Source organism: Cyprinodon tularosa, unplaced genomic scaffold (genome assembly GCF_016077235.1).
Source record: "Cyprinodon tularosa strain WSP-4 unplaced genomic scaffold, ASM1607723v1 ctg920, whole genome shotgun sequence".
In the NCBI taxonomy this organism is placed as follows: Eukaryota; Metazoa; Chordata; class Actinopteri; order Cyprinodontiformes; family Cyprinodontidae; genus Cyprinodon; species Cyprinodon tularosa.
The window spans coordinates 269881-295318 of NW_024039697.1; the positions used below are offsets into that span (position 1 = coordinate 269881).

At 40.6% G+C, this 25438-nt stretch overlaps 1 protein-coding gene across 1 annotated transcript; it reads left to right on the forward strand.

Annotated features, from left to right (window-relative positions):
* The first annotated feature begins 1198 nt into the window (after nucleotides 1-1198).
* On the forward strand, nucleotides 1199-25299 carry gtpbp2b (GTP binding protein 2b). Its single transcript, XM_038274588.1, has 12 exons — nucleotides 1199-1513; nucleotides 10129-10155; nucleotides 10248-10432; nucleotides 15607-15718; nucleotides 16489-16686; nucleotides 16980-17154; nucleotides 18787-19006; nucleotides 19303-19438; nucleotides 21211-21269; nucleotides 21422-21593; nucleotides 24200-24364; nucleotides 24435-25299. The coding sequence occupies exons 1-12, from the start codon at nucleotides 1343-1345 to the stop codon at nucleotides 24615-24617; spliced, it is 1803 nt and encodes a 600-aa protein (XP_038130516.1). The 5' UTR covers nucleotides 1199-1342; the 3' UTR covers nucleotides 24618-25299.
* The last annotated feature ends 139 nt before the right edge of the window (nucleotides 25300-25438 follow it).

Sequence of the window (25438 nt, forward strand, 5' to 3'; positions counted from 1 at the left end):
CTGATCAACCACATTGTCAAATTTAAATTCACTATTAAAACTTAATTTTGTTTTTAATAATCTCTGAGTTAAATATTTTACTCCATTGTTTCTACATTATGAAACCAACCATAGAAACCGGTAAGATGTTTCCCCATCTTAAAAACATTTCAATTTAAAACACTGTGACTGATTCTTATTCTATTTATATATATCTCCACCCTGCTGTTTATTGCTCTAATCTTTTATACATCTACTGTATTTTTTTTCCTCTTCAAATGTCTTCCATTTATTTCATAGTCCCTCCTAATTTTTTATATCTTCTTGCATTCTCTCCAAACTATACGTTTACTTTCAGATTTTGATATAATTTTACTGGCATATCTTCTTTTTTAATACTTCTTCCTTATTGTTTATTTCTATGGCGCCAATTCACAGCACATGTCACCTCAAGGCACTTTATAGTTCACCAGATCATCGACTCATTGACTCTTCAGCAATCCCTCACTCTAAGCATGCTTGTAGCGACAGTGGAGAGGAAAAACTCCCTTTGAACAGGAAGAAACCTCCAGCAGAACCAGGCTCAGTGTGAGCAGCCATCTGCTGAGGCCCACTGGGGTTCAAGGAGACAGAAGCAGACATAGAAAAAGAAGCATAGATACAAAAGGCAACTGTCAACCAGCTCCACAGGCGGCCCCGTCCAGGAAACACACAGCCAGGCAGACGAGCTCCGAGCCAGCTCCCATGTCAGAGGATGAAGAGAGCACATCCAGTTAGTCACAGTCAGAGAAACAGGACTACACTGGAAAACAAGCTGATCTCCAGCATCTATAAACAAGAGATAAGAGATTGAACTATCAGATATTGCAGAGTAGGAGAATAGCGATAGAATCAAGCAGAATGATGAAAAAAGGGGTTCCTATGTCCTCCAGCAGTCTAAGCCTATAGCAGCATATCCATAAAGCTCTGGAAATGTGGTTGTGATCTTAATAAATTTAATTTCTGAAAACATATTTAAAGATAAATTCCTCTTAACTGGGAGAGGGAAAATTTGGTAATTTATATGCTGTCTTATTATTTTTTTGTTGAATGTGAGATATTTATTTATAAGAGGAGTGGGAAAGATCAGAACAGATTTCTTGATGGGTTGTCTCTCGTTTTATTTTGAAACAGTCTGTGTTTAGTTTTCGGTTCGGTGGGGTTCTAGACCGGAAGTTGACCTTAAATGAAAATGGTGACGTCATATAGCGGCATAGATATCGCAGTTGGTGCTGAGGAGAGAGCATCTGACCGACATCATTGAACAGAAGCCAGCGATGGAGCAGAGAAGGTTCTGGAGCGGCCGCTCATAGTCAGCTCCGCCATGGTGGACTCGGTCCAAACTGCTGCGGACAGACATGGGTCCGGTTCCCTGGCGAGTAAAGGGAAGAAATCACCCAGAAAGGCGCGATCCAGGCGAGGAAGACAAGGCAGGAAGAGGCGGAATAAAAGGAAGAGGAACAACAGAACCCCGCCGCCCACCTTCCCCCCGGAGGTAGCTAGCTTGTTATGACTGCGGCAGAGCAGAACCAACATGGCGGCTGACAGCAGCCGAGCCTGTTAGGACTGAGCAGCTGCAGAGCAATGAGAGGATGTTCTATGACTAGCTGACAGGGCCGCTAATTAAAGCATTTAATAAAGATGTTAGAAAGACTTCACCACCGTCAAAGATTGAGGAATGAACCCTGATGGTGGTCAGACATGATGGGCAGGTCACAGGGTGATCAGAGATAAACAGCAGAGATGATGATGGGCAGGTCACAGGGTGATCAGAGATAAACAGCAGACATGATGATGGGCAGGTCACAGGGTGATCAGAGATAAACAGCAGAGATGATGATGGGCAGGTCACAGGGTGATCAGAGATAAACAGCAGAGATGATGATGGGCAGGTCACAGGGTGATCAGAGATAAACAGCAGAGATGATGATGGGCAGGTCACAGGGTGATCAGAGATAAACAGCAGAGATGATGGGCAGGTCACAGGGTGATCAGAGATAAACAGCAGAGATGATGATGGGCAGGTCACAGGGTGATCAGAGATAAACAGCAGAGATGATGATGGGCAGGTCACAGGGTGATCAGAGATAAACAGCAGAGATGATGATGGGCAGGTCACAGGGTGATCAGAGATAAACAGCAGACATGATGATGGGCAGGTCACAGGGTGATCAGAGATAAACAGCAGAGATGATGATGGGCAGGTCACAGGGTGATCAGAGATAAACAGCAGAGATGATGATGGGCAGGTCACAGGGTGATCAGAGATAAACAGCAGAGATGATGATGGGCAGGTCACAGGGTGATCAGAGATAAACAGCAGACATGATGATGGGCAGGTCACAGGGTGATCAGAGATAAACAGCAGAGATGATGATGGGCAGGTCACAGGGTGATCAGAGATAAACAGCAGAGATGATGATGGGCAGGTCACAGGGTGATCAGAGATAAACAGCAGAGATGATGATGGGCAGGTCACAGGGTGATCAGAGATAAACAGCAGAGATGATGATGGGCAGGTCACAGGGTGATCAGAGATAAACAGCAGACATGATGATGGGCAGGTCACAGGGTGATCAGAGATAAACAGCAGAGATGATGATGGGCAGGTCACAGGGTGATCAGAGATAAACAGCAGAGATGATGGGCAGGTCACAGGGTGATCAGAGATAAACAGCAGAGATGATGATGGGCAGGTCACAGGGTGATCAGAGATAAACAGCAGAGATGATGATGGGCAGGTCACAGGGTGATCAGAGATAAACAGCAGAGATGATGGGCAGGTCACAGGGTGATCAGAGATAAACAGCAGAGATGATGATGGGCAGGTCACAGGGTGGTCAGAGATAAACAGCAGAGATGATGGGCAGGTCACAGGGTGATCAGAGATAAACAGCAGAGATGATGATGGGCAGGTCACAGGGTGATCAGAGATAAACAGCAGAGATGATGATGGGCAGGTCACAGGGTGATCAGAGATAAACAGCAGAGATGATGATGGGCAGGTCACAGGGTGATCAGAGATAAACAGCAGAGATGATGATGGGCAGGTCACAGGGTGATCAGAGATAAACAGCATCTCATTCATCCTTGAAGGTTCCTTTCGGTCTAAGTTTCCTTAGAGAAAATGTTAAAAAGGAAGAATATGGAAGTAAATATGTGCCATCAGAATTTGAATAAAAAATACCTCTGAAATTTGAATGTTGTATATTAGTGCTTACTTTTTCAGTATTAAAAAAAATTCAGAATATATTTTTAACCTAAAAAAAATTCAATGTCATTATTTGTACATTAAAAAAAAAATTCAGTGTAATTTTTTTTACATGGTTGCATTTTTTAGTTATTAAAAAAATTCACATTCCTATTTCAAAGTGATAAAATTTTCAATATACATATTTTTCACAGTTTAAATTTTCAGTGTTAAAAAATTCAGCATATAAAAAAATCAACTTTTCAAAATTCAAATGCAATATTTTCGTTGTCCACCAATTCAACTTGCTCAAATTCACTGTCTCAAATTCAGCGTCTAAAAATTCGCTGTAAAAATGGCCAAGGTTACTTCAGGTCACAGACATTAGCAATGGATGTCCGATTCCAACATCCACCTAATCACGTGACACAACCGTCATATTGAAGAAGTACTAGTATCACCCAGGCTGGCAACCATGGAGGCGAACTCAAACCCAACGCTGAGTTTAATGCTTTCATATTTCTGTAGTATATTTTATTTTGCGCATGAAGTTTGATACATTATCTTAAAGCCTGATTTAAAACACTGGTTTGGGCCGTTGTTAATCTTACACCGTGTGTGATATGCCGGCACACCGTGCAGTGCCGGCATATTACTTCTCGCCCCCCCCCCCCCCAAATTTCCCCCGTTTTATTTCAAAAAGAAATACCCCTTGCGCCAAGTCTAGAATCTTTAAAAAGAACTGATGGGTGGTGACTTTCTGGGTTGTTTGTATGTTGTCTTAGATGCCTACTGTGCTCTTCTCCCATTAAAATTGTAGAAACTATATCAAGCACAAATAAATCTACAATTTGGTAGGTAACTGGTATTTTGAATGATGTTGTAATGACAATAAATTTCTTAATTAATTCATAAATGAAGTCACCTAACAATACAGTAGCTGATCAGAGTGGGGTCGGAACTGTTCACAGCCCCTCTTTGAAGCACACAAGGCAGCCATATTAGCTTACTACATTAGCGGTAGCATCTCCTGAAAAATTACGGCTTTACTAAGACTGCCTGGAAAAGTGGTATTTCTTTTTGAAATAAAACGGGGGAAATTGGGAGGGAGGGTGTTTTAAATCAGGCTTTAAGATAATGTATCAAACTTCATGCGCAAAATAAAATATACTACAGAAATATGAAAGCATTAAACTCACCGCTGGGTTTGAGTTCGCCTCCATGGTCACCAGCCTGGGTGATACTGGTACTTCTTCAATATGACGGTTGTGTCACGTGATTAGGTGGATGTTGGAATCGGGCATCCATTGCTAATGTCTGTGACCTGAAGTAACCTTGGCCATTTTTACAGCGAATTTTTAGACGCTGAATTTGAGACAGTGAATTTGAGCAAGTTGAATTGGTGGACAACGAAAATTTTGCATTTGAATTTTGAAAAGTTGAATTTTTTATATGCTGAATTTTTTAACACTGAAAATTTAAACTGTGAAAAATATGTATATTGAAAATTTTATCACTTTGAAATAGGAATGTGATTTTTTTTAATAACTGAAAATTGCAACCATGTAAAAAAAATTACACTGAATTTTTTTTTATGTACAAATAATGACATTGAATTTTTTTTAGGTTAAAAATATATTCTGAATTTTTTTTAATACTGAAAAAGTAGGCACTAATATACAACATTCAAATTTCAGAGGTATTTTTTATTCAAATTCTGATGGCACATATTTACTTCCATAGAAGAAGCTTCAAATGACCTCAGGCTGTTGGTGCGCTGCTCACAGCTGTTTTCACTAAACATTGAAGTAGTGATGATCAATGATGCATCTGGAGGCGTTTCGACCGCTGCTCTCTATTCCCTGGATCGCTAATTGAAAGTTGGTAGTACAAGGTTGAAGTGAAGCCACTGGCTGCCATATTGGTACTCCCTAGTTAGACAGGTGGCAATGTAAACAATCTGTGCGCTACAGCATCGAACATCGATGATGCTCTCATTTGATCTTTATTTTTGGAATAATAAATTCATCATCACTTTGACACTGGCTGCTTCATAGAATCAATAGAGTACTTTAACTTAAAATAATTTAAAATGATAGTCACATCACATTGCATAGTCATTGTGAAGACAATTAAGTCTATAAATCATGTGATATAACATATTATACAAATCCATCACAATAAATTGAATGTGTTAATGGAGCAGAATAATACAGATGAGCCAAAAGTCCTAAATGGATGATGTATGTGTATACATGTATTGATGACATCGTTATAGTAATAACATATTACATGTCTAGTAATACAATACACACACACACACACATATATATATGTATATATATATATATATATATATATATATATATATATATATATATATATATATATATATATATATATATATATATATATATATATACATAGATATGTATAAAGGGGTCAAATGTTTGAGTTGCTTTTTTTTTCCGTCAATATAACGTGCAATATATTTCATGACTTTTTCAAATGACAAATAAACCAAACACTACAAAAACAAAAGCATCATCCACCTAATAAAGAATTACTACATTGACATTTCACCGTGAATTACTTTCTATTTTCTAACGTTAGACACAATGACAATGGCTAACTCAGTCAATGTCTTCCAGTCAGTCCCAGATAGCCAGACTAATGTTACGCTACAGACTATACTATAGGATCCATCGGCTATAGATGGATTTATTGGTTAGTTCATCCACTGACTGGGAAAAACCTGTGGATCATCTTCCCACAGCCAGAATACTGCTGGTTTTTGCAGCCAAGTGCAGCACAGGGAGGCATTTTTACTGCACATCACCGTGGGAGTGGGGAGTACCAATGAGGCGGGAGGTGGCTTCACTTTTTTTAGCCAATCAGCAGTAGTCCAGTTGTAAAAAAAAAAAGAAGGGGCATGGTGGAATTTTTTTTTGGAAACATACGTAACCTAATTAATATAATCTATTAACCTAAAGCAACATGCATGGTCTGGTTGTTCCATGTCAGGCACGTCAGTCATTCACCTTGACCAAGGCACCTTCCAGTAGATTTGCAGACAGTTCCTGAACTGGCATGACTATCACTGCCCCTACACAGTTAGCATGGCTATCACTGCCCCTACATAGTTAGCATGGCTATCACTGCCCCTACACAGTTAGCATGGCTATCACTGCCCCTACATAGTTAGCATGGCTATCACTGCCCCTACACAGTTAGCATGGCTATCACTGCCCCTACATAGTTAGCAGTGCTAGCACTACGCCTACACATTTAGCAGTGCTATCACTGCCACTACATGATTAGCATGGCTATCACTGCCCCTACACAGTTAGCATGGCTATCACTGGCCCTAGATAATTAGCATGGGTATCACTGCCCCTACACAGTTAGCATGGCTATCACTGCCCCTACACGGTTAGCATGGCTATCAATGCCCCTACACAGTTAGCATGGCTGTCACTGCCCCTATATAGTTATGATGGCTATCGCTGGCCCTAGATAGTTAGCATGGCTATCACTGCCCCTACACAGTTAGCATGGCTACCACTGCCCCTACACAGTTAGCAGTGCTATCACTGCCACTACATAGTTAGCATGGCTATCACTGCCCTACGTAGTTAGCATGGCTATCACTGCCCCTACACAGTTAGCATGGCTATCATTGTCCTACATAGTTAGCATGGCTATCACTGCCCTACATAGTTAGCATGGCTATCACTGCCCCTACACAGTTAGCATGGCTATCATTGTCCTACATATTTAGCATGGCAATCACTCCCCCTACATAGTTAGCATGGCTATCACTGCCCCTACACAGGTAGCATGGCTATCACTGCCCCTATGTAGTTATGATGGCTATCGCTGGCCCTAGATAGTTAGCATGGCTATCACTGCCCCTACACAGTTAGCATGGCTACCACTGCCCCTACACAGTTAGCAGTGCTATCACTGCCACTACATAGTTAGCATGGCTATCACTGCCCTACGTAGTTAGCATGGCTATCACTGCCCCTACACAGTTAGCATGGCTATCATTGTCCTACATAGTTAGCATGGCTATCACTGCCCTACATAGTTAGCATGGCTATCACTGCCCCTACACAGTTAGCATGGCTATCATTGTCCTACATATTTAGCATGGCTATCACTGCCCCTACACAACTAGCATGGCTATCACTCCCCCTACATAGTTAGCATGGCTATCATTGCCCCTACATAGTTAGCATGGCTATCACTGCCCTACATAGTTAGCATGGCTATCACTCTCCCTACACAGTTAGCATGGCTATCATTGTCCTACATAGTTAGCATGGCTATCACTGTCCCTACACAGTTAGCATGGCTATCACTGCCCCTACATAGTTAGCATGGCTATCACTGGCCCTAGATAGTTAGCATGGCTATCACTGCCCCTACACAGGTAGCATGGCTATCATTGTCCTACATAGTTAGCATGGCTATCACTGCCCCTACATAGTTAGCAAGGCTATCGCTGCCCCTACACAGTTAGCATGGCTATCATTGTCCTACATATTTAGCATGGCTATCACTGCCCCTACACAACTAGCATGGCTATCACTGCCCCTACATAGTTAGCATGGCTATCATTGCCCCTACATAGTTAGCATGGCTATCACTGCCCCTACATAGTTAGCATGGCTATCACGGCCCCTACATAGCTAGCATGGCTATCACGGCCCCTACATAGTTAGCATGGCTATCACTGCCCCTACACAGGTAGCATGGCTATCACGGCCCCTACATAGCTAGCATGGCTATCACGGCCCCTACATAGTTAGCATGGCTATCACTGCCCCTACATAGTTAGCATGGCTATCACTGCCCCTACACAGTTAGCATGGCTATCACTGCCCCTACATAGTTAGCATGGCTATCACTGCCCCTACATAGTTAGCATGGCTATCACTGCCCCTATATGGGAGTTAGGACAACTGTTAGGACAGCTCAGCAACAGCAGTAGGGGAATATTTTATAATTGGAATATTAAAAAAGTATATAGTTTTGACTAGTTCAAATCAACTGAAATATTTTGATTATAATTCTGGAAGTGTGACACTTTAAATGACAAATCAGATGACGTCATTTGAGATATCTCAAAATGCATGTTGACTCTCCAAAATGTGATTAAAAATATCTTTCCCTAGACATAATATAAAATATAAAACATCATTAAGGGCAATCAAAATTGAGTAAATAATGTTTGTCTATTCTATTAAAATTTCTGTATCTCTATAATGGGTCTTTCTTATAAGTTGTTTTCTCTATTCAGAGGGCCCCATGTGTGTCTTTGCCTAGGGCCCCAAATTTCCTAAATCCGCCCCTGCTTCGATTCTCTCCTCCGGGTTTCATCTGTTGTGTTATTTCATGTTTAAATTCAAAATATCTTTTGATATTTTTAGATGGAGCCAATGAATAGTGTCAACTCATATCAGCACCGATGCAGTGTTTAGCTATATGGGCTCCATGCATGAACCCACACATCACTGTTAATGCAGCTATTACTAGATTGAAGGTTAAATGTGTTTTGGTCGGGCCAGGAGCTAAGATATTTCTCACTGCTGTTCTAGCAGCTTTACACCATCAGATATTCGTTTTGTCTCTGATTGTTTTTAATAAAGTAGAAACATCATTTTCATCATGGTCATTCTGTCTGAATGAGGAGCATCTCTTCCACTGCATGAACAGTGAAAGCTTTCACCCAGCAGGGGCTTATTTTTCAGCTGAAAGTCCCTTCCATAGTCTCTCAGTAAACTCTTCATATTATTAAGTCAATTTTTCTCCAAATAAAGTCGACATTTTATTCAGTGATTTATTTATTTGGGCAGCATAACTAAAAAGTTGCCCTATTATCCGATAGTCTTCAAAATGGAATCCAGGTAAAGGTGAAAAATAAAGAGTTATTCCACCTTTCTGATTCCTGATCCTCCACGGACGGGTTGGTCGTTGGATCGCCAACTTGAAGAGGGAGGATTTGCCATCGAACTTCTGGCCAGAGAAAAAACCCGTAATATGTAGCCAACATTTGGAAGAAGAATGTTTTCAAGATGACTTGGATAATAGCGCGTTGTGACAAACACCAGATACAGCACTGGGACTTGATCAACAGCCGATACCGCACCGTGACGTCACAAACCAGTAGGTGGCAGTAGTGTTCTTTGACAAACATGGATGCCTCCAGTAAAGCACATTCAGATGAAAATTACTCTGAATTAAAAACACTGAGCATTTAATGAACAGCATGTAATAATTTGATATTTAGAGTACTTTTAGAATTTTGAATTCTGAATATGACCAGACTTTTCCTTTAAACCTTTCAACCATAAATCCCTCACCTCAAGTTTAAAAATATGAATGACTCCCAAGTTGTAAAATATTCAGTTGTTTTGGTCTCATAATGCCCTGTTTCATACTGCTTTACTAACCATAGCTTTGTTTATGTCTAGGAATATAGGGAGGGCCAATTCTTGGAAATGTTAACTGAATCTGAGCCAGGGGCCAGTCGTGGCCCCCAGCTGCTGATGCATAAGGAGACTTTTAATCATCATAGCATTAAAATCTGCTTATAGTTTGGTTTTTAACCTGACCCAATGGGCTGCTTGTCATCTGTGGCCCTACAGTAACGTACCCAGAAAGGTTGGAGCTAGCTGGTTGTGCTGCTGAGCAGGTCATCTCTGTGATAAACACAGAGATCCAGTGACCTGCCGGGGGCCTCATGTGTTGCATCTTTTAAAACTGTTCTGACTCGGAGGATCAGTGCTGCTCTGCTTCCCTGTTCTGGATCATGGTGTTAAACAGCAGGCAGGTCCGTGTTGGCGTGTTCTGTGTTTGATCCATGTGCTGCTGAGGATTCTGACATGCTTTCTGTTTCTGCTTGTTTCCAGGCTGAGGAGGGAAACATAGAGTATAAGGTAGGGTTCATCTTTCTGCTTGGCAGAGCTGCTGTGACCAACTTTATCTGCTGGGGATTAAAGTAGCTCCGTTGTTTCTGCTGTTCTCACAGTTAAAGCTGGTTAACCCCACACAGTACCGCTTTGAGCATCTGGCCACCCAGCTGAAGTGGCGTCTGCAGGAGGGCCGCGGCGAGGCCGTGTACCAGATCGGAGTAGAGGACAACGGCCTGCTGGTGGGTCTGACAGAGGCCGACATGAGGGGATCGCTGAAGACCCTGAAGAGGATGGCAGAGAAGTAGGTGACCACAGGCGACCCTGTCTGCCAGGCATTAGGGCAAAATCTACAGTCCTGCAGATCAAGTATTAATGTCATTATGATGATGATGATTGATGACCCGCCTCAGCCAATCAGCATCAAGTATCTGCAAAAGTAGTTCCCTCCTCTGGAAACAGAGAATATGTGTTAATTAGTGATGGTGAGATGAAGCCTCATTGAACCGTTTGGGCTAATTGCTTCAACGATCCCCACAGTTCATGAAGCTTCATGTGAACATGTCACCACCTACTGGTGGAGTGCAGAACTACAGATAGTAATATAATTGTGAGTTTTTTTTTTTTGCAATTGTTTTTCTTGTTTTTTTCCCATTTAGGTTCCTTTAAAATTGTTAATGATTGGTGTGTATAATAAATCTTTTGTACGTTTGTTTAGTGTGTAAAGGTATTAGAAGAGAACAATCATTTAAGGTACACAGTTTTTCTGCCATTTTAGTGAAATAATTGCAAGCAGACATTGAAAGTGTTTATGCAAATTGGGCAATGATGAGCAAAATGAAAGGTGTTAGTCATTTTATTTAAAGTTAAAGTTTTTTGTCTGGTTGGCAGTTATGTGTTCAACCAATCTTTTGGCTAAACCCTCCAATCTAATTTGGCAGGTTTTTTTTTATCCAATCTATATTTGTACTAGGACCAATCAATACAAATTAGTCACATTACCCAAAATACTTGTTAAATATTATCGTAACTTTCAAAAATCTAAGGTGGGTCTGGAACCAACAACCTCAGGGCTGCAGGACAATGTCTTACAGCCGACAACACTATCAATGGTTACTGCAATTTAGAGAGAAATACTACTTAAAAATAAAGTTCAGAGATGGGATCTGTGTTAATAGAAAGATGATTACGCTGGGCAGACCTATAAGGGAGCCTTTACTTTGAGCACTTTGGTCTTTAGATGGGAGAATTCAGTCCAGCAGCCTTTAGAAGAACGGCAGCTCATCCCATCCAGTAAAGATAAGCATCACGGTATTAAATAGAATAGAATAGAATAGAATAGGATAATATAAAATAGGATAATATAAAATAAATTACAATATATCTGATTCTATAATCAAATATGTTGTGTTGTTTAAGGTGGCTGCATGTTGGATTAGCTCTGCTAGCTTCACTTTGATATTTTTTCTTTTACGAGAACTTCTGGTCTTGAGCTGATATTTCTTCCTTTTTGGATACTTGTTATGATGCGTAGCGACAGCAACCATTGAAAGTTGATTTTTTTACATCTTGAAGCAGCTCTATAACATCTATTCAGCCACACTCGTACCAGCTGAGTTGTAAAGGAGGTACCAGAGGTGCAGAGCAGGAGCCAGGAGACTAGAGAGGAAGAAGAAATAGAAGCCGTCTCTTCCATTGGCCATCAGGGGAACTCTTTAGGAAACTAGTTAGAAGACCTCCAAGCCCTGAAAGGACCCAGCCAGAATATCAGCAAAGCAGCATTATGTGTTTTACTCAAACCTGGCTGCAGGAGCATATCTCTGACTCAGCGTGTCTCTGCCAGGCTTTCTGACCAAATGAGCAGACAGAGATTTAAAGAAGACTGGGAAACTCAAAGGAGGTGGTCCTGGGAGAATAAGTGGAGAAGGAGTAGAAATACTCTGGTGTTCACCTGGACAACAAACTAGACTAGAGACACAAATGTGAAGCCGTCTACAAGAAGGACAGAGCAGACTGGACTAATAGAGGAAGCTTAGGTCCTTCAGATGCTGCAGATCTTCTATCAGTCTGTTGGGGAGAGTCTGATCTAGGGCTGAAACAATCAGATTAATCGATTATTGAAATAATTGTCAACTAATTTAGTGATCGATTAATCGTTAACTGTAGTATAGAGACCCACTTAGAGCAGGAAAATGTACCAAAATTGTGAAAACGTATATAAATATGAACCATTTAAGATACAAAAATATATATATATTTTCTTCTTTCAATATCCTCTATCGAGACAGTTTATCGTTTCACCTGGTGTATTTCTTCATATAATCTTCTTTAAGGAACACTAACCGATTATTAATTGATGAATTGAAAAAAATAATCGACAGATTAATGGATTATCAAAAATAATTGTTAGTTGCAGCTCTAGTGTGATCTCTTCCTCCATCATCTGCTGGGGTAACAGCATCAGAGCTAAAGAAAAGCTCAACAATCTAATAAAGAAGACTGGCTCTGTCCTAGGAACTCCTCTAGAACCTCTGGAGATGATTTCACAGAGAAGGAAGTAGATGATGGACAACAGTGAGCATCCTCTTAGAATATCTATAGAATAGCATAATATAGAATAGCACAATATATATTAGCACAATATAGAATAGCCTAATATAGAATAGCATAATATAGAATAGCACAATATATATTAGCATAATATAGAATAGCACAATATATATTAGCACAATATAGAATAGCATAATATAGAATAGCATAATATAGAATAGCACAATATATATTAGCATAATATAGAATAGCACAATATATATTAGCACAATATAGAATAGCATAATATAGAATAGCATAATATAGAATAGCACAATATATATTGGCATAATATAGAATAGCACAATATATATTAGCATACTATAGAATAGCATAATATAGAATAGCATAATATAGAATAGCACAATATATATTAGCATACTATAGAATAGCATAATATAGAATAGCATAATATAGAATAGCACAATATATATTAGCATAATATAGAATATCATAATATAGAATAGCACAATATATATTAGCATAATATAGAATAGCATAATATAGAATAGCACAATATAGAATAGCATAATATAGAATAACATAATACAGAATAGCACAATATATATATTGGCATAATATAGAATAGCATAATATAGAATAGCACAATATATATTAGCATAATATAGAATAGCATAATAAAGAATAGCACAATATATATTAGCATAATAAAGAATAGCACAATATATATTAGCATAATATAGAATAGCACAATATATATTAGCATATTATAGAATAGCATACTATATAGTTGCATAATATAGAATAGCATAATAAAGAATAGCACAATATATATTAGCATAATATAGAATAGCACAATATATATTAGCATAATATAGAATAGCACAATATATATTAGCATATTATAGAATAGCATACTATATAGTTGCATAATATAGAATAGCATAATAAAGAATAGCACAATATATATTAGCATAATATAGAATAGCACAATATATATTAGCATAATATAGAATAGCATAATAAAGAATTGCACAATATATATCAGCATAATATAGAATAGCATAATATAGAATAGCACAATATATATTAGCATAATATAGAATAGCATAATATAGAATAGCACAATATATATTAGCATAATATAGAATAGCACAATATATATTAGCATAATATAGAATAGCACAATATATATTAGCATAATATAGAATAGCACAATATATATTAGCACAATATAGAATAGCATAATATAGAATAGCATAATATAGAATAGCACAATATATATTAGCATAATATAGAATAGCACAATATATATTAGCACAATATAGAATAGCATAATATAGAATAGCATAATATAGAATAGCACAATATATATTGGCATAATATAGAATAGCATAATATAGAATAGCACAATATATATTAGCATACTATAGAATAGCATAATATAGAATAGCATAATATAGAATAGCATAATATAGAATAGCACAATATATATTAGCATAATATAGAATAGCATAATATAGAATAGCATAATAAAGAATAGCACAATATATATTAGCATAATATAGAATAGCATAATATAGAATAGCACAATATATATTAGCATAATATAGAATAGCATAATATAGAATAGCACAATATATATTAGCATAATATAGAATAGCATACTATATAGTTGCATAATATATATTAGCATAATATAGAATAGCATAATATATATTAGCATAATATAGAATAGCATAATAAAGAATAGCACAATATATATTAGCATAATAAAGAATAGCACAATATAGAATAGCACAATATATATTAGCATAATATAGAATAGCATACTATATAGTTGCATAATATAGAATAGCATAATATAGAATAGCACAATATATATTAGCATAATATAGAATAGCACAATATAGAATAGCACAATATATATTAGAGTAATATAGAATAGCATACTATATAGTTGCATAATATAGAATAGCATAATATAGAATAGCACAATATATATTAGCATAATATAGAATAGCATACTATATAGTTGCATAATATAGAATAGCATAATATAGAATAGCACAATATATATTAGCATAATATAGAATAGCACAATATAGAATAGCACAATATATATTAGAGTAATATAGAATAGCATACTATATAGTTGCATAATATAGAATAGCATAATATAGAATAGCATAATATAGAATAGCACAATATATATTAGAGTAATATAGAATAGCATACTATATAGTTGCATAATATAGAATAGCATAATATAGAATAGCACAATATATATTAGCATAATATAAAATAGGATAATATAGAATAGCATAATATATATTAGCATAATATAGAATAGCATAATATATATTAGCATAATATATATTAGCATAATATAGAATAGCATAATATATATATTAGCATAATATAGAATAGCATTATATATATTAGCATAATATAGAATAGCATAATATATATTAGCATAATATAGAATAGCATAATATAGAATAGCACAATATAGAATAGCATAATATATATATTAGCATAATATAGAATAGCATAATATAGAATAGTCATTTGTTGTCCAGTTTCATTGAGGTTTTCCAGCAGGAGGTTTTTTTCTTAGCATATTTGAGCTTAAATATAATCAGACCAGCAGCAGAATATGACATGAGCTAAAATAACAAGAAGTTTATAAAAAAAAAAAAAAAATCATTGTTCATTATTTTATTTCTGCATTAACAGTTTCTATGGAAACCAGAAACTTGTTGGTCAGGTCCGCCTGTCATAGGTCTATAATTGGAAGGAAGCAAATAAAACCAAGCCCTCTGTTCAACTGTGGTTTTGATGCTCATTTATTGGACTCTGATAGAAACAGTTATGATGAAGTCTTCGCTCCTGACAGCTGTGATGTGTTCTGATTTCTCCTTGGAGGGTCGGAGCCGACATAACACTTCTACGAGAAAGGGAAGTGGACTACGGCCTGGACAGAACCAGCCGGAAAATAGCAGAGGTTCTAGTGCGAAAGGTTCCTGATGATCAGCAGGTCAGTGTGTTCTATGTATTGTAGTTCTAGGTTAGGATGTTCAGAGGCTCTAAGCTGCTGTCAGCCCGTCGCAGACTAAATGGTTTAGATCAGAGGACTTCAACAGGGGTTCCGCGACCCCTAGGAATTCTACAGAGGTTCTGCATGGGGGTCGCAAAAGTTTTGGTTGATTAGATTTTTTTTTATATTCCTTCCTGCATTTTTTTCATTAATTGAAATGTCTTTAAATCCACATTAACACGAATTCAACAAACTGTAGTAAAGAGATAAATGGAGGCAGAAGATGTCTTTCAGTCATCAATGCACACATTCAGCGACACACAGGAGCTCTTTCAAGCTGGACACCGTTTCATTCACAACACCTGTCCCATCAACCAGGAATCAGAAATACTTTAATAATCCCAGGGAGGGATTACTTTAGTTACATTACTCCATCTGTAATAGAGTGACTATAGGACCAGTTTGATAGAACACTATTTAATTCAATATATATAATTAGGCAGTCCCTGCTCCATCTAGCCATCAGTTTGGGTTCCTTGGCCTGGAAAACATTGAAGACTCCTGGTTTAGATGAACAGAAAAGTGCTGAAAAACTGAGAACTGAACTCTGTGGCCTCTCTGTCCTTGGGGACGTTCTAGGTCAGCTTGGCTGTCCTATGGCTGTGATGTTTGCTGTGTCCACTCTAAGATGACGTACCTCAGCTGAAGGCTTTCAACTGCTTTAAGTGTTGAAGATGATGCAGTTCTCATCTGTTCCTGTGGGTCCACAGTTCCTGGACCTGCGTGTGGCGGTGCTGGGTAACGTGGACTCTGGGAAGTCCACCCTGCTGGGCGTCCTGACGCAGGGAGAGTTGGATAACGGCCGAGGCAGAGCGCGGCTGAACCTCTTCAGACATCTGCATGAAATCCAGACAGGACGTACCTCCAGCATCAGCTTTGAAATTTTGGGCTTCAACAGCAAAGGGGAGGTATGACACTTCAGCTCTCTATTTAGACCCAAATCACAAGAAAAAGGCTCTGATCCAATCCCTAAGTGATCCAAATTCTGCCTGTAGCACTGTCAAAGTTCTGTTCATGATCCAGTTCTCTGCTAGAGGACAGAGATCGCTGATGTTCATCCAGGGTTCTGTCCCAGGTCCAGTTCTCTGCTAGAGGACAGAGATCGCTGATGTTCATCCAGGGTTCTGTCTCAGATCCAGAACGGTTCTGATCTGAAGGTTCCAGGGTGCTATCTCTCTCTCTGTTTTCTTGTGTCGTTCAGGTGGTGAACTACAGCGAGTCCCGAACAGCCGAGGAGATCTGTGAGAGCTCCTCCAAAATGATCACCTTCATTGACCTGGCAGGTCACCACAAGTACCTGAAGACCACCATCTTTGGTCTGACCAGCTACTGCCCTGACTTCGCCATGCTGGTGGTGAGCGCCAACACGGGTGTAGGTGAGCTGCCGACCCCGCCCTCCACTGGAACAATTAAACCCAAGGGCCTGGGCTGGGGGTGAAATGCTGCTTCAGGAACTGATTGAAGTTCTGTGTTTAGATGATCTTCCACTGAATCCACTGTGGTTCTAGAAAAGCCAAACATTCAGCATTTACACTATTTACTGAGACACACTGGATCCACTCTCACAGAGTGCTCTGATCACGGTGAGGAGAAGAACCGGCCCCAGGGCAGACCCAGTGGATTCCACACAGATATAACTACTAATATAACAAACAACCATTTTTACTCTGGTATTGCTAAGATTCGTTGAGAGTAAAGGTGTGTATTTATTGCTTCTAGTGGAAGCTACTACTATGCACTACGCACCATTCAGTCCACAACAATATTCCTCTAGGGGACAATAGAGTCTACTCTATTTTGTTCTCTTCTCTTCTGTTCCATTCTATTCTGTTCTATTCTAGCCTGTTCTATTCCATTCTAGTTTGTTCTATTTTCTTCTATTCTTTTTTATTATGTTTTATTCTATTCTGTTCTATTCTGTTCTGTTCTCTTCCATTCTATTGTATTCTATTCTATTCTATTCTTTTGTCTTCTGTTCTAATCTAATATGTTCTATTCTATCACGTTCTGTTCTGTTCCGTTCTGTTCTATTCTTCTCTTTTCTATTCTGTTCTGTTCTATTTTATTCAGTTCTCTTCTGTTCTGTTCTATTCTATTCTGTTCTGTTCTATTTTATTCTGTACTATTCTATTCTATTATGTTCTATACTATTATGCAGTATACCTTAAATGCATAACACTTAGAATTGACCATCTATAAAATGGAGCCTTATTGCAAAGTTGAACAAATTTTAATGTCATCATTAATTTAAAATTCTAAAGTAAAACATATCAGTTATTTATATCAATGAACTATTGCTTGTTAATAAAGGACATATTTTCCCAGACATTATAATGATTTCCTTAATGAATAATGTTTTCCATCATTTCGAGGATTCTGTATTAGGCTGATATACATAGATATACATATAGAATGGACTCATGCTACCATTGCGCCCTCTGGTGTTGTAGCAGTGTAAGTACATGCTCAGAGCAGTTGGGCTGCATAAATGGCTACCATCCTACCAGTGGATAAATGGCTACCGTCCGACCAGTGGATAAATGGCTACCGTCCGACCAGTGGATAAATGGCTACCGTCCGACCACTGGATAAATGGCTACCGTCCGACCAGTGGATAAATGGCTACCGTCCGACCAGTGGATAAATGGCTACCATCCTACCAGTGGATAAATGGCTACCGTCCGACCAGTGGATAAATGGCTACCGTCCGACCAGTGGATAAATGGCTACCGTCCGACCACTGGATAAATGGCTACCGTCCGACCACTGGATAAATGGCTACCGTCCGACCAATGGATAAATGGCTACCATCCGACCAGGCTAGCAGCAGCCAGGCTGCAGGAGTCCAAGAGGACGGTGTGTTTAGAACCAAGACAGAAGGCTCCCTAGGTCTAACTGGTCACACTGTGTTTGTTGATTGTGGGACCTGTCCAGGAGACGGGCACTGGCTGCCCCCTCCCAGGCAGGGCTGCAGGTAACATGTGTTGTCTCCTCTCTTCCATGTCCAGCCGGTACCACCAGAGAGCACTTAGGCCTGGCCATGGCTCTGAAGGTCCCCATTTTCATCGTGGTCAGTAAAGTGGACCTGTGCTCGCGCGGCACCATGGAGAAAACTGTCCGCCAGTTGGAGCGAGTCCTCAAGCAGCCAGGCTGCAACAAGGTTCCCATGATGGTGCTGAGCCCGGACGATGCTGTGACTGCAGCGCAGCAGTTCGCCCAGTCTTCATGGTGGGTCCCACCTTCACCAGGAACACTGAAAGCAATAATGCAACCGTTTTAGGTATCTACTTAACCATATTTAGCTACTTTAACACAATTGTTTTTAGTCCTACAATATTAACATGAAAAAAATGTTAAAGTACATAAATATGATTAAGTAGATGCCAAAAATGGTTGCATTGAACCAAGCAGCTTCTATCAGGATAGGAAATCCTGTTTGTGATGTCACCTTAAAGCATGTTTAGTCTCTGAAGCCACTGAAACGCCACGCCTTATGCTTCCTCGCTTTGTTTCTGTGCTTGCAGCATCACTCCCATCTTCACCCTTTCCAGTGTGTCTGGAGAAAGCCTGGACCTCCTGAAAGTTTTCCTCAACATCCTTCCTCCACTGAGCAACAGCAAAGAACAGGAGGACCTGATGCAGCAGCTTCCTGAGTTCCAGGTCTACAGCACTCACACAACATGGAGACCAGGTCACAACACTTTAAACTGCTGTGACTCATCCAGCATAGATTCACCGGGCAGAGGGAAACACAGCACCGATATCATCAAGTTTAACCCATATTCAGAAAGTTAAGTGGAGGGGAAACATGTTCTTGGAGGAGGCTGCGGTCACAGCAGATGAGCTCCTGAACCAGAGACAACATCAGAACCATTTCACATGGTTCTGTTCTGTTTGGAAATGAAGGTCTGGATGAAAAGTGGAGAGAAAAAGAATCAAGTTTGCTTAAAATCCAGCATGAAGTTTCCTGTCAGTGATGGTTCTGCCTTTTATGGCTCTGGTCTACTAGGATTACCAGAACATTTTAGAGCTTTTACTGCTTCCGCTAATCCGCTGGTCCAATACCAATGGTGTTCTCTGAACCAACAAAGATGGCTGCTCTCAGAGCAACCTGTTGGCCCTGAAAAAGTTGCTCTGGGCTCCTTCATGCCGAGTCTCTTTCATTGAGCTCATGTCATATCTAACCACTTGAGACCCAGAAGGTTGTTTATTAACCGTAAGCCAAAAACATCACCATGAGTAGAAATAAAGGCCTGACTGGATTCAATTCAGTTTATTTATATAGCGCGAAATTCACAACATATCATCTCAAGGCACTTTACAGTTGAACCAGATCATCCAGTCAGATTGATTCAAAGTTTTCTATCCAAGGAAAACCAGCTGATTGCATCGACTCATTGACTCTTCAGCAATCCCTCACACTAAGCATGCTTGTGACAGTGGAGAGAAAAAACTCCCTTTTAACAGGAAGAAACCTCCAGCAGAACCAGGCTCAGTGTGAGCGGCCATCTGCTGAGGCCCACTGGGGTTCAAGGAGACAGAAGCAGACATAGAAAAAGAAGCATAGATACAAAAGGCAACTGTCAACCAGCTCCACAGGCGGCCCCGTCCAGGAAACACACAGCCAGGCAGACGAGCTCCGAGCCAGCTCCCATGTCAGAGGATGAAGAGAGCACATCCAGTTAGTCACAGTCAGAGAAACAGGACTACACTGGAAAACAGGCCAAGCTCTAATATCTATAAACAAAGGTGTTGATGGCAGCAGCACAGCTGATATTTCTCTCCAGGATGGAGTCACAGCCAAACAGGAACAGACCAGATGAAGCTACGATGAGAAAAAGCAGAGAGAGCAGAACGTTAGAGATTGAACTAACAGATTCTGCAGAGTGGGAGAATAGAGATAGAATGAAGCAGAATGATGAAAAAGGGGTCCCTATGTCCTCCAGCAGTCTAAGCCTATAGCAGCATAACTATAGAGATAGCTCAGGATAACCTGAGCCACTCTAACTATAAGCTTTATCAAAAAGGAAAGTTTTAAGCCTAGCCTTAAAAGTAGACAGGGTGTCTGCCTCACGGACTAAAACTGGTAGTTGGTTCCACAGGAGAGGAGCCTGATAACTAAAAGATCTGCCTCCCATTCTACTTTTAGAAATTCTAGGAACCACTAGTAAACCTGCAGATTGAGAGCGAAGTGCTCTGTTAGGAACATAAGGAACAATCAGATCTCTGATATCAGATGGAGCTTGGCCATTTAAGGCTTTATATGTGAGAAGGAGGATTTTAAATTCTATTCTGGATTTAACAGGAAGCCAATGAAGAGAAGCCAGGATAGGAGAAGTATTGCTTTTTAAAACAAGGTTAGCTTTAGCTGCATTGCTGAGCGATGGCCTGCTTCCTGCTCCAGATGTCCCATCATGCCTTTGTGTCTGCAGGTGGATGAGATCTACTCGGTTCCCGACGTTGGGACGGTTGTGGGAGGAACTCTGTACAGGTGAGACGCCTCGAGGCTTAACGCCGATGCACATGCTTCTTGTTCTTGTCTGATGCGTCCGTTCAGATCCAGGTTTCATCCAGTCCACTTCATTAGAAGCCTCAGAATAAATGTGCTGAGTCTGAGTCGGCCCTTCTGGATTGTTTTGCCAGCGGAGTGTGCAGGGAGGGCGAGCGGCTGGTTGTTGGTCCCACAGAGGAGGGCCGCTTCCTGCGTCTGAAAGTGGGCAGCATCCACAGGAACCGCTCGGCCTGCAGGGTGTTGAAGGCCGGGCAGGCAGCCACTCTGGCTCTGGGCAACTTTGACCGCTCACTGTTACGCAAGGTCAGAGGTCACCTTCCATTGAGTTGTTGATCTGCTGCAGACTCTGGACTGTTCCTGCGTTTAAAGGGGTCATAGAATGCAAAACTGAGTTTCCACTGTCATAGATGAATAACAATAGTTCAGTGGGTGAAATGGACGTACAGAGAAGTTCAAACCCATCACACCTCCTTTCTTTGCAACTCTCACAATTCTAAACTTCCACAATAAAACGGGTGAATCCAAATGAAGCCCAAAATTGACATAACTCAGGGATGTTGCCTTATTTGGTTCAGGCCTGTAGTTTTGTCATGCCCTGTAATTGACATCCAGACCAGCCCGCTGGTTCACGGCCCAAGAACATGAATAGAGGTAGATGGAAGAAGTTTAGCTGTTTAGTCTGCAGTTGGGTTTACTTCTACAATGATTACAAAGCAGGCAGTTTCTCTATTGGAAAGGAGGCAGAACCACTGGGGTAAATGCAGTTTTCTAGGCTGCACGGAGAAAGGGGAACATTTTTTTGTTTATTAGAGGCTCCCTGCAAAGTTTGCTGCTCAGCTGTTCATTTGCTCTCAGCATTTTACCAAAGACAGCTTTCTAAATCTTGGACAGTTCAAAGCTGAAATTGCTAAACTTCTTTTACTGAAACGAGGGGCTCCGACAGCTGAATGGACCGGACCGGCCATTCGAACAGACCCATCAGCTCCGGGGCTGGTCCGGGTCCGGAGCCGGCCGGGAATGGAGCGGCCGCTGTAAACCAACCAATCAGCGCACAGCTCATCTAAATATTCATGATCATATAAGGAAGAAAAGCTGTTGTTTCATGCAGGGTTTTTAACCAAACTTGCATTAGGGCTCATAGAACAGCAAATATGCCATTTTAGGCCCAACCCATGTTACACACCCATTCAGAGACCTTAAAGGGGAAGACCATTTTTTTACATTAGGCTCTTATTTTACATTATTCCATCATGTTCTACTCACCCATATGAGTTTTGTGTCATTTGGAGCCATTCTGAAGATATTTCAAGTAACGTCTTCCTTTGGGCAACGACTTGAAGGCACAAACTAAACTGTTCATCATTTAACCGCGGTTATATATTTTATATTGATATTTTTTTAAAACAAAGCAGAGCGTGGATGAGGTCATTGTGACAGGCAGCCCGGGCCACAGGCTGCTACGCTCTACCCCTTCTATTCATTCTAGCTAATCTGAATCGTTCAATTCCATTTGGAGAGCGAGATCATCTGTGGCAGCAGCACTAGACATCTTCCAGGCATGTGAGGAAAACTAGCAGCAGTTCAGTGGACAGGATGAATGAACGGTAGCTGGCGCGCGTGGATGACGTCATACACACTCCGCTTTGTTTAAAAAAAATATTAATATAAAAAAATATAACCGCGGATGTCTGGCGGACAGTGATTGGCCTCCATGTAATAAATGCTGGCGTACCATAAAGAATAAATGATGAACAGTTTAGTTTGTGCCTTCAAGTCGTTGCCCATAGGAAGACGTTACTGGATATAACCTAACGGAATATCTTCAGAACAGCCAAATGACACTAAACTAATATGGGAGAGTAGAACATGATGGAATAAAGGAAAATCAAGGAGCCAATGCTTAAAAAAACGGTGCTCCCCTTTAAGGAGCAACACCAAAACCGGATAGAATCATTCTATGACCCCTTTAATCAAAGCAACATGCATCAGCTGGACCCTTTCTCCCTCTGGTTCATTAAAAGGATTTATAAAGATAAAGTTTTATTAGATCAGTAGGAGCCTCCAGAGGACATTGTTTTGGTAGAGTCAGGCTGTCGTCCTAAATGCAGCCATCCAGGTCTGCCTTAAGGGAAAAGTCGCTCATATTCAGAACTCAAACTACTGAAAGTCCTTTAAATAAGAAATGATTCCATCCTGTTCAATAAATGATCAGTGTTTCTAATTCAGAGTCATTTTCATGTGAATGTCCTTTACTGGAGGCAACACTACTGCCACCTACTGGTTTGTGACGTCACGGTGCGGTATCGGCTGTTGATCAAGTCCCAGTGCTGTATCTGGTGTTTGTCACAACGCGCTATTATCCAAGTCATCTTGAAAACATTCTTCTTCCAAATGTTGGCTACATATTACGGGTTTTTTCTCTGGCCAGAAGTTCGATGGCAAATCCTCCCTCTTATTCCAGCATCCAGCTGCCATGCACGTGGGCATTGTCAGTTTCACTATAGCTCTGGTGAATTTCAATGGTGAAGTCCTCTGGAAATCTTCAATAATTGTTGTTGATTGCAGATGTGTCTAGTAGTTCCCATTGATTTAGCTTGTAAAGCGGGGAGAATGGCGCTAGGCTTACCGCACCGTGACGTCACTGCTGGAAGATGGCAGGAGGGAGGGGCTACTATATTTGGGCAAAAATGGCCGCTCACAGACTCAGTGATTGAGACAAAGATTATTATTTTAATATTTTTACATATTAACACTAAATTCATTAAATCACTGCAAACGTATAAGTTTGAGGTAGAGATAATGATCCATTGTTTATTCCCTGCTGAGCGGACTTTTCCTTTAAGCCGGAGGGGAGCTGAGCTGCAGGTCTGCTGCGCTTCTGTTACTGTGAATGAAATGCTTGGTTTCAGGGCATGGTGATGGTCAGCCCCAGGATGAACCCCACTATCTGCCGCCAGTTTGAAGCCGCCATCGTTCTGCTCTTCCACGCAAATACCTTCCGGCGCGGCTCGCAGGTCACGGTCCACGTGGGTAACGTCCGGCAGACGGCTACGGTGGAGCGCCTTCATGGAAAGGTCGGTGAGTCCGTCGTGTTTGGTTTGTCATTGAGGAAGGGAGGTTTAACCCCTTCACTGCTGCTTGCAGGAGGAGCTTCGGACTGGAGAAAGGGCCGTCGTCTGCTTTCGCTTCATCAAGCACCCAGAGTATCTGCGCCTGGGTGCCAAGCTGCTGTTCAGAGAGGGCGTCACCAAGGGCATTGGTCATGTGACAAGCCTGCTGCCCCATGACCAGAATCTGAGCCGGGATCAGAACCTGCAGGATTATTAGAGCCCGTTCATTGGCTCAGGTGCTGTTATCTGCTGCCACATGGATGCCCCCTGCCCTCCCTAAACAACCCCCCCCACCCCCATGGCGCACCGTCTGCTGGTCATCAGTGTTGTGAACGCACCCCTTCAGACGTCTGACCGCTCACACAGAAACCACAAGGAAAGGATGATGAAACCCAGAGCAGTGCTGGGAGGAGGATGGCACCAGAACCGATCCAGAGCATCCATGTGGATCTGCTCCTCCTAACTGATCCTTCCTCCCATCTCTGCTCATCATCCTGTCTCACCAGACTGATGCTGTGCTACGCTAGCTCCCTTCACTGTCTGTTTGTGTGGCAGCAAAATATTCCAAGAAAACAGACTTTCTGATTGAAAGAAGCTAAAGGAGGAAGCTAAGGTTGGGTCCTCTAGGGGCCACTGGGGGCCATGTGAGGGGAGGTGATGCTTAAGGGTAAAGACCAGGAGTTCAGCTGAAAACTGTTTCTTAGGAAGGAAAGAGAATCATGACATCATCATCCAGAGCTGAGAGGGTCTGTCTACACCAGATAGTCAGACCAGCATACCTACAGTCAATACGCAGGAGCAAGACGTCACATTTGCATTTAACCCTTTAGTTTTGTAGGAAAAATACACTTTAAACTACCTCAGCGGGCGTGCATCCCTTTAGTCACGTACAAAAAAAACATTTTAAGGTCAGATCGCCATACGCTTCAAAACACACCAAAAAGTAAGTAATGAAATAGTTTTTTTCACATGACTAAAGGAATACACGCCCATTGAGGTAGTTTAAAGTGTCTTTTTTTGTACAAAAATGTAAAGGGA

Excerpts from the sequence above, each read along its gene's own strand:
- gtpbp2b (XM_038274588.1), top strand. The coding sequence starts at position 1,343 with ATGGTGGACTCGGTCCAAACTGCTGCGGACAGACATGGGTCCGGTTCC. Across the intron at positions 1,514-10,128 it reads CGCCCACCTTCCCCCCGGAG|GCTGAGGAGGGAAACATAGA; the intron begins GTAGCTAGCTTG and ends GCTTGTTTCCAG. Across the intron at positions 21,270-21,421 it reads GTGGGAGGAACTCTGTACAG|CGGAGTGTGCAGGGAGGGCG; the intron begins GTGAGACGCCTC and ends TTGTTTTGCCAG.